This window comes from Solanum dulcamara, chromosome 6 (genome assembly GCF_947179165.1).
Source record: "Solanum dulcamara chromosome 6, daSolDulc1.2, whole genome shotgun sequence".
Lineage (NCBI taxonomy): Eukaryota > Viridiplantae > Streptophyta > Magnoliopsida > Solanales > Solanaceae > Solanum > Solanum dulcamara.
The window spans coordinates 19,705,075-19,716,139 of NC_077242.1; the positions used below are offsets into that span (position 1 = coordinate 19,705,075).

The 11,065-nt window shown below is 30.3% G+C and overlaps 1 protein-coding gene across 2 annotated transcripts; it reads right to left on the reverse strand.

Moving 5' to 3' along the window:
• Nucleotides 1-2,339: 2,339 nt before the first annotated feature.
• Nucleotides 2,340-4,841, reverse strand: LOC129892376 (uncharacterized). 2 transcript variants are annotated; one of them, XM_055967946.1, is made up of 3 exons: nt 4,501-4,841; nt 2,979-3,550; nt 2,340-2,670 (listed from the first exon to the last, which is right to left on the reverse strand). In XM_055967946.1, exons 2-3 carry the CDS (start codon nt 3,475-3,477, stop codon nt 2,642-2,644), a joined length of 528 nt encoding a protein of 175 aa, XP_055823921.1. In that variant the 5' UTR covers nt 3,478-3,550; nt 4,501-4,841; the 3' UTR covers nt 2,340-2,641. The 2 variants fall into 2 exon arrangements, with proteins under 2 accessions (XP_055823921.1, XP_055823920.1); XM_055967945.1 differs by having other exon boundaries at nt 2,979-3,576.
• Between the last annotated feature and the right edge of the window lie 6,224 nt (nt 4,842-11,065).

Sequence of the window (11,065 nt, forward strand, 5' to 3'; positions counted from 1 at the left end):
TATCTGATCTACAAGTACTTCTAAGAATACCTTTAAACATGAGATTATAAACTGATTGTATATAATGAATAAAAGCATCAGAAGAAGCAAATGAAAAAGGTAGACAACCTAAAGCTATCATTTTTGCTAACTCTTCACAATCCCTCATTTTATTATACATCTCAATTAATTTTCCAATCGGTGGGTATAATCTACCTTGAATTGGTCCAGTAACACCCCCAAGTTATTGTATTCGTTCTCTCCAACCAGTATGCTCATTATATAGATATCTAATCAATTGATCCGTTCCACCTTTATTAGCCTCGGTCTTATGCTCAAAAATTGCTTGACAAACTTTATATTGAACTTTAGTTGTTCAGACTATTCGTTCAAAATATGCCATACTAAACTAGTTTATTTTCTTTCTTTTACGGGCCGTGGAGGAAGATTACTAGTTTTAGATTGAACATTACCTATAACAACAACAGGGCTAGTTGGTGTATCACCCTCATATTATCATCATCATTAATTATCTTGTTCTATTTCTACTTCAACTTTATTTGTTCTTCTATACTGTAAGTTTCTTGATATTCATAGTCATTCATATCATGTACACCTACACCTATTTCTCTAAATTCACTAGGTGGTGCTTCACACATACAAGAATAAAATCGACTTGTACTACCTCTACCAAAATCACTTTTTTTCTTACTACCACTACTATCTCAGGGACACAAATTTTTAACACTTTTACCTACTTTTTAAAATTTATCTATTATGCAAATTAAAATAATAAAAATTATAAATATAAAAATAAAATATTTAAATATACAAGAATTAATATACTAAATAAAAATAAGAGAAGGAACGATTATACCAAATTGCCGAAATTAAAGAAAGAATCGTAAAATTGATGAAATGTTGAACACTTGAAAGTTGAAAACCTCCACTTGATGTTGTTAATTGTAAAAAATAATAAAAGATTGCTGTCACTTTAAGAGAGAATTGAGAAAATTGAGAGACATTAGATGATTGTTGTAGGAAAAAATAATTAAATGTTATAGGTATTTATAGATTTTTTTTGAATATATATTTTTTCATAGTTTTTATCTTTTAACATATTATTTCAAGTTTGACTTAGAATTTTGATTCAATCCACTAAAGGTTATATAGTCCATAGATATTAACAACTCTAATAAAGCTCTAATCAAAATCAAATCAATACTAATGCTAACAAAAATAAATCAATTCAACACTAAGAATGACAATATAATGTTGAATAATTATTTTTAGTTTTAAATTGGTTTGGACAATTAAAATACATAACCTAATTTTATTTTTTCTTTAGTGTTTAATTAGTCATGGTATTAATTAATACTTATTAGACTTATTTTAGCATGATTTAGTATTTTTTAAATTATGATCATTTTTGTTATGACTTATTTATTTGCAATATTTGTTTTATGCGATTTTATTATTATTTTTTGTTGAATATTTTAGTGTCATCATTAATATCATATTTTGTATTATTTTCTTAAAAAGCATCTTAGATAATTGTATTTTGGTAGGACTAGAGAAATATTTGAGACACAAGTTAATTATATGTTTGTATGAATACATTACTGAAAAATCCAAAAACACGAGGTTAATTAGTTTGATTTGATTTATAAATTTAAAAATCCAACACAAATAATTTGATTTGATATTTAAAAGGTTGAATCAACCCTATTGATGTACCCCCCTACTTGGCTGTACCCAAATTGAAACTCCTTCCCCCCTATGAGAATATAGTGAGCCCAACTCGCCCAAATAAGGGTGTCAAATGTGACACATTATTTACCCAATTTGCTTAGTTGTAGCACGTTAATTTAGCAGCATTGTCAAATTAAAGGCTGGGAGAACCTAGCTTCTGTGAAGTAATATAAACAAACTACTTCACCAGTTTAAATATTCTGTTAAATCTTCTACAAAGATACCATGCTGGAGACCTTGAAAACATAAGCATGTTACCAAGATTATATTCTCTTCCAGATATTCCAAATTGACCCTTCAGTAATAAATATATGATTTGCAACACTTGATAAAAACTCTTCGTAATTATTCTGAATTGCAACACAAGTTAACAAAATCAAAACTTCAAGTTATACAAATTGCGTGGACAGGAGTAGTAAAACACAAACAACAACTCCAGTGTAATTTACGACTGAAAGGGTAGAACGTACGGAAATCTTAGCCCTATCTTTTATAGGGTACAAAAGCTTGTTTTCGATGGACCTTAACTCGAAAGAAAAGAGAAGAATTCAAAGCATGATAGCACAAAAATATTACAACAAAATAAGAAAGATCCAAGGCAAAAGATGTAGTAAAATAGACTTGCCTAAAAGTGCAAGGGTCAATAACCACTAAAATATTGTAGGTTATTTCCAACAAATGGTCAAAGGTTTCTGTTGTTTCTCTTGCCAATGAACCTTGTTAAAAATATCTAACCTTGTTACCTCTAACTTTGAATACAAAGGTAGAATTAAAAGAGAAAAAAAAAAGAAATGTGAAATCTACATTACATGGAGATCATCTTAGGTTAACACCAGAATAATTAAGGATTTTTTTTTCTTTTTAAGAACATCCCTAAAGATTCAACCATCACTAAGACCATTGTAGTCAATCACCCTTCAATCACCAATGAAGATCCAGCTGCATCCAAAACCATCAAATGATTTCTATATTAAACCACATAAAATGAATCATATCAATGACTATTCAAGAAAAAATTCATATACTTATTCTATGGATGGAGTCAATGTTCTATGGATTAAACTGAACCCAGTATTTTCAACACAAAAATTTCAACATATATTAAACTCTGAATTTATAGTTTCCAAAGTACAATGAATTCAACATTATCAAACTTTAAATCCAAGACCCACCTCTGACTTAATCACCAAAGGATCAAATTCATATTAAAACAAATTAACAGGAGTAGGGAAAATAATTAGACTTACAAGAATCATGTTGAGGATTAGCACCATGATCTCTTTGATGATTCTCCATGCATTGCAATAGGTACTTGAAGGTCTCAATCTCACAAGGGATAGTGAGTCCACCAGTATGATCAAATCCAAATTCTTCTTCAACTTTTTCCAACAACACTTTGAACAAGGGATCACTAAGGTAGCTTGTAGGAATTATAAACCTACGAAGCTCCGGTCCAACGTAAACTCCTAAATAACCTTTAGGGACACCATGGGGTGGCTCTGGACTATGGCAACTCTCGTCGTCCGAATCACAACACACATTGGAGCTCTTTAGCCTCTTAGTAATAGCAGGTGATATACCTCTATGGAAATTGCCATTACTATTATCAATATTGGATGATTGAAGAGGATGGCAATTAGTACCTTTAGGACTAAGTGTGACATTTTGCCATTTATGAAGCAACTCTTTGAGTCTCACAATTTGCCTAATACCTGTCACCTTGCTTCCTCCTCCGTGTTCATCCATTTTTTCTTCCTAATTAATTTGCGATTGATGATGCTAAGAATATTAACAACTATTTGCCAAGCCCGTCGATTCGCTATGGAAAAATATGACTCATCAGATCTGCAATTTCATTGATATATAATTAAGAATAAATGCAGATATCCTACTCAAGAGGTTAATATATTAAAGAGAGATCCATTATGCTAAGTTTGGTTTTCTTAGCTGTATTATTTTAGTGCATGTGAAATCCAAAATGAGGTATGACTTTGCTAGAATCATAAGCATTTCCCAATCACATGACGAGCAGCTAATACAATCATTTTAACAAATAAAATACTACTTTTATAACATATACATCCAAAGACATGAACATATATTAAAGCAATCATGGATTGTAATACAACCATAGAAATAAATAAATTAAAGAGTGACGGTGGCATAAAGCTATATACGTTGTTGTTGTTGTTGTTTTTCATTTTAATCTTCTTCTTGATTTAGTTTGTTATTTAAGATACCCTAATATTCTCCCTCTTTCGGCTCAATAGACAAAAGCAGAAGGAATTTTAATTATTAACTCAAAATATTGTATCCATCAAATATGGATGCATGTTTGTTTGATTAAACGCCACCTCAAACACTAGAAATTTTAATTATTAACTCGATCTTGGATAATATAATTTTGTAATTTGAGTAATTTATCAGATTTCAAGTTGAGCCCAAATCAAGATTAAAAAAAAAATTAAAAACAGATCATTGCATATCTTCTTTGTAATACCGATTGAATAGATGTTGCAAAGCAAAACACTGGCACATATATCTTTTTTAATTGGTACGATAATAAACAAAAACGGATTCAAAATTTTATTAATTAGTACTGTAATACATTTATATTGTTTTTAAAACTATATAACACTTGCAACCGCTCCTAATAACAGAGATTATAGCATACATGCATATGAAAGAATCAAACCAATGATGCAAAGACAAATTAAATGACCAAAAAAAACAAACAATAGTATAAGATTTGATGCTTGATGTAATTACCTGCAGAAAGGACAGGTCAAAAGAAGTTACCAACATCGTAGATCGATATCGTAAAAGATGAGATCAGTACAATTAACTGAAGTTTCATCTTTGTGAGATTGTCAAATATTGTACCGAGGAACTTTCAAATGGAGAGTGGTGGAAGGTTAATTTTGGGCTAGAAGATACAAGGGTCTGTTTTTCTTTTGTTACAGAGTTTCACAGATTTTTTAGAATCCATTAAAATGAAGAATGATTCTGAATAATATATCATATTAAATTCCATATCATGATAAATAATAAAATCAGACTCCTTTTTGGGCTTATATACTCATCCTTTGTTTTCTCCCTATCCTTTCGAATTCACCTGTTTTTTCGCTTTTCCTACGACTTTGCGTCCACCCTTTTCCTTTTACTCCTTTTTTTTTCCTAGTATAGTGTAATTCCTAAAAAATAATCTAGGCAGTAACATTAAAAATAAGAAAAATAAGGTAAGTCACTATTAATCCATCTGTTCTATATTACTTGATTCATACTCATGTTCACATGACACGCTGATTAAGAAAGTTTTAATTAGAGGTGTCTTAGCTAACTTTACTAATGATATTTGGAAACTCTAAATTTGACTATTATTATTTTACGTAGTTATTTAATACTAAGAATAGTATTGAAAAAAGAATATAACTCACTTGATTTTATAAAATGAACAAGTAAAATGAAACATCCATTTTTGATATAAGTTCCAAGTAAAATGAAATGAAGAACATACAAATATATAACAGAACAAAATATATCGATAATACAATTTTTTTTCCAATTGTCTAGTTTTCACTGCATCTTTTGAGGATAACCGCCTAAATAATATATACGTTTGGAGCCCTCATTGATTTTGTGTAGCAGGATTATGCCATAAAGGATACCAGGGTTCAAATCTCAAATGATCCTTTCTCAATCGACTGACTTGGTGTAGAGGGTGTGGTATCTCAAAGGAATGTCAGGGGATCTCCACTATCTGTCCCTTCTTGGTCAAATTCGTCATACATGATTTGTCTAGTGTGTTTCACTTTTCCTATTTGATTTGTGAGCTATTTGCAATAAAAAAAGATTATTTTGTGTACACTCAAAAGATAATGAAAATAGATTTTTCTAAGATTTCCAAAAAAAAACCACTATATACATAAATGTTCAGCGAGGATATAACATCTCATCCAAGAATTAGAATATATGAGAAGTAGCGGTGTGCATTATTTGAAAACTGAAAAATCAAATGAAATCAAATTTCATTGGCTATTTGATTTGATTTCGTATTAAAAAGAAAGAATAACGAAAAAAAATACTGATATATATATATATATATATATATATATATATATATATATATTAATCTTTTTTGGAAAAAAAAATACATTTGATTTGTAGTATTGGGTAGTAAGGAAAACAACTACTAGTATTTCACTATTATATCAAAATGTATTAGAGTACTATCTTATAAGTGGTAACCACTATATATCTCGATAATGTGAATTAAATTCAGTAAAAAATATTTAGGAGATTTGACATTTACTACTACTCTCTGTTCAGATATCTCCTCTCTTTATATTAATAGTTATTCTTTTTCACCATTCAAATATGTTACCATAATTAATTATATTAGATTCGTATCATTTTACAGGGAACAAAAAATCAAACTGAAAAAATTAAATTGAAAAGAGAAAAATTAAATCAAATCAAATTTATTTTGTATTTGGATGCCATCTTTTTCAAAATCAAAAATTAAATATCGATATCAAATAATGCAAAAACTAAATCAAAAAAATCGTACATATACAACTAGAAGATAAATACACAACAAACGAAGCGAGTTTGTGTGACATAGGATTGCACACTCCCCTCGTCAATAGGAATTAAGTTAGAGATACATAATATAGTTACAAATTGTAATTTATATTTTATTAACCCAAAGCAAAACATAAAGTGTGATTATGTGGAAAAAGCAAAAAGTTCATTCATCTCAATACGATTGTCACATTAAAGATGATTTATTGAAAACCAAAGAACTCTTACTTCAGAGATAGCCATAAATTGTATTTCTCTTTACAACAACCAAAAAACAAAAAACTTTGAAAAATATTAATCTAAAACAATCATATATTCCACATAAAAAATAATTATACATGAGGTCGTAATTTAATATTCTTTTCTTAATGATGTTGTAAAAATAAGAAAAGGATAACCCTTTCCAATTAAGGTGTTCACGGATACCTTGTACACGTATTAAGGTATTCAATGTTGTTCTTACAACAATTAATGGGTGGTTGACAAATAACAATAGCAATTGAAGGCCTCAGTGCCATATGTTGGTAGCCCTAATTTATCATCTTGTGCAAAGTTGACAACTATTGACATATACTCCTTGAATCATGTGAAACTATTACAAGTGCTATAACATGATTGAGGAAAATTTCGTGTGGAGTGAGTAAATCCTTAAGGCCAACAAATTGACTGGAACTAGCTACGCTGGAAAAAATCCTAGTCCAGCCTTGTTCAACTAATTTTTTTTTTTTAGATGTTTTAAGTTATGGAGCATCTTTTTATTCGATTTAAGTCGAGCCTCTATCAGACAAGCTCATTCCATCATCTTCAAGTTCAAAAATTGATTATTACGAGTTTTTAAAATCATATACTATCATAAACTCTAGCTTACACCAATACAAAGAGATACATATATACATTTCCTTCAAGAGACATCTCAAATATCTAATAATTTTTTTGGTATTCGCGAAGAGATCTTAGATCAAGGCCCAAGACATAAGATATTGTCTTTATCAAAGTCGAAGTAATCAAGAGACTCTCTTTCTCAAGATCAACTCAATATATAGAAAAATCAAAGTGTTGCTTGACGTTCCTAGAGATCAAATATATCATAAAGAGGTCTACATCTTTCTACATTCTGAATATATCTGCTTACGACTCTCAAATCATCGAAAACAATTAGGAGAAAAAAAATCAAAATTCACAATTTTGATAAATAAAATTACTTCTTATTTATTTTGTAATTATAATTTATTTTTCATAGTTGAAAAAGTTTATTATAAACAAATCAACACATGCCCAATGAGACCAAAATCTGCATTTCTCCCCATCTCTCACAAATTAGATCTACAAAATCAAGAGCCAATTGTTATGATAGCCTTAAGTAAGGTCTAGTGACACCACAATATTTGAACCAATAGAGCGTGGAACAAAGGAAAATGAACAAAAAGCAGTTGTCAAGATTAGATCATACAAATTGAATATTTGTAATTCAACAGTGTAGACACATAAAATTCATTAGATCAAATTCATATAAAATTGTAAATTTTATCTAAATCCCATAGTGATTCTTTTCAATTATACTGTATTCCTACTATTTTACAAATTACCCGAAATCCCTTCTTTTTGATGGAATCAAGATACATCACATAAAGTGATGTATCCGACATCCTGATACATCACGTAAATGATGTATCCGATCGATACATCACGTAAAGTGATGTATCTGAGAATAGGAAAGAGTAGAGATTTTTGTAATTTTTTCAAATGGTAGGGAATTTTAGAGAACATGGTAAAATAAATTGTGTATTTAGGTAATTTTTCTTATAAAATTTGGATTAAATAATTAACTAGGGCTTCACAAATAAATAAGTTCATTTCATTAATTACAAATTCAAGGTCCATTTCATCTTGAGGCCCAAGCTCATGCCACATATCAAGATAACTTAGCATCCAAGTCAAGTTCAAGACAAACAAGAGGATACCGCGTGTTCAAATGATGTGCAATCCTGGTCAAACTTCAACAACCAATAAAAAAAGCAACTTTATCACATAGTATTTGTGATAAGCTTGAAAGCTTACAGGAATCAGATTAAGGCAAAAGAGTTCATTCATACTTGGACTATCTCCTTCCTGCAACTACAAATAAGAGGGTAATTTTCAAGAACATTCGCATCGGAGAAAAACTACAATATCAACTGCATAGTTTTTTGAAGGAGTGGTCAACAAAGTTCTTCTCAAAGATCGACTTGAAACGATGAAGTGCTTCCCGATATTTTTGGAAATCAGGCACATCTCAAGGAAGTTGACATCGTCCGCTACCAAAAAAGTGCGAATTACCTGGGAATTTTCCTAAGAATCATACAGACAAGTTGGCAGATAATTTAGTTTCCTGCTGATATTCCTACCAAAATAAATCCGATAAAAAAACCTTCCTGGATAATTATTTCAAGGGGATTTTAAAATCCCCAGATAATTTATCTGGAAAATTTCAATCCGCATGTAAATCACCTGCAAATTATTCGCAAGAAACTGTTGGTAAAAAATTGAGAAAGAAAAGAATGTTATGCAAGTAATTTCCCCATGAAAAAATCGCAAGTAAATTTGTAAAAGAGAAAGTTATTATTTATTTTTTCATATTAATTCTTTTGTTACTCTACAATACTCTATAGTAAGTAGTATCTATCTCTAGTAACTTATTTTTCCACATAAACTCTTTTGTGACTATACAACACTATCTAGTATTATCTATCTAGTACATATTTATACTTACTGACTTAATTGATTAGTACATATTTATACTTACTGAATTAATTGATTTGCGGCTTTCAACTTAATTTATTACCCATAAGCACAGCGCCCCCACATAACCCACACTTCCAATGAATCCCTGAACCCATGGCTGATTTTACCTCACAGAACATCTACGCAATACAGGAGATTAACAATCTTTCTATAAAGGGCAAAATATGATTGTCTTTTTTTGATGTGGTAAGAGTATGACCAACTCTGTCTCCCAATAAAACGACTTTCTTTATCAAAGTATCCAAAATAAGTTACATAAATGATATTGCACATCTGTTGTCTCTTCCTTATTCACCCAATCCTTTTTTCTTGACTATCCCAAATAGGGGTGCTTATCGGGCGGATTGGACGGATTATTATGCTTAACGGTTTGACTTAACGGTTATCGGCTTTTAAAAGTACTAATCCGCTAGCCAACCTATAAGATATCGGTTGGATTGGTATCGGATTAGCACTTATCGGACGGTTAACGGGCGGTGTATCGGTGGTGACCTTAATAGACTTACCTGCTGAGCACACTCAACTAAAGTTCCCTTCTTATTTTCACTAGCTGAAGTGATGAACACATTAAATTTGAGCACAAAAGCATATGTTCTTATAACAGTAATCATCCATCTAAAAAATTTATCCAAAAAGAATCATCCATCTAAAATACATATATGCCAATTTGCTCAACAAATCTTAAGATAAACAGAGAACAAATTGTACCCAAAAAAAACAAACTAAAATCACAGCATTATAACATATGCAAAGTGAATCAGCAAAGTAATTTCACCTTCCTTCCACACAACACCCCCACCCCCAAACCGTCGGAAACAACCGCAAACTAATTTCTATTCACCAACCCATTTCAAGACTTTATTTTTATGACTACTAGATGCTGCCAAATCAAGGTCAAACAACCCAAATATTGAACAATGCAAGAGATCAGGTCCAGAAAATATTATTTCACCCCAAGAAAGGAGTAAAGCTGCTAGTACCCACTTCATCAAATTTGCTCATTAACAAAAATATTTCTTAAGGAAACAATAATAAGAAAATAGCAGTCCACAAGCAGCATCTACCTTCAAAGTATCTGCATATGGTCATCAAAAATCAACTTCAGACATGCATGTAGAATCAACTCTGGGATGCTACTAGAATTTCTGAGGCAAATTTAGGCGGAAGAAGTTTAGGCGGAAGTTCCTAAACCTAAAGTAGGAGGAAGAAGTTTGTAGAAGAGTTGAAGTAGTAACTAGTAACTAGTAAGTAGGGCTTCTACAGTTTAAGTTTAAATGAGTTATGGGTCTGCCTATTTAATTAAATTGATTAGGCCTGTTTAATTAAATGGGTTTGGCCCTTATTTTATTTTAGGTTTGCAAATAAAAATTATCAATATTATACATATTTTATATGTTTAGGGATAAAATATAATAAATTCTTAACGGATTAACGGTTTACCCATTAACAAAATTGAGTAATCCGTCCCCCACACCGATAAGCCGTTAATTATAAAATTTAAATCCATTCTCCATCCGCTAATCCGATAACTCAATACCAATAAGCCAATAAACCAATTTTGCGGTTGGGTTATCGGTAGCGGACGGTTTTGAACAGCCCTAATCCCAAACCACACTTCGCACCATATCCACTCCTATAGTGTTTTGTTAGAGAACATATAAATATTCTTAAAATAATACCAGACAATAGAAAATAGAACAGAAATTATTTTCCACAGAAAATATTTTTCTCTATACCAAACACACCCTAAAAGACGACTATTCTTCAATAATTAATTGATTGTTCATATCATGTGCGTGTTTTTCTTTTAAGATAAAAAAATACAATTTTAAAAATTAGAGGTCTTGAACAATAAAATGTTGATAATGAGACATTTATATACCTTATATAACATATTATATTTTATATTAAAAATAATTACTAGATTATTAAGTTTGTGATTTCTATCAGAGAAGAAGAATGAAAACAT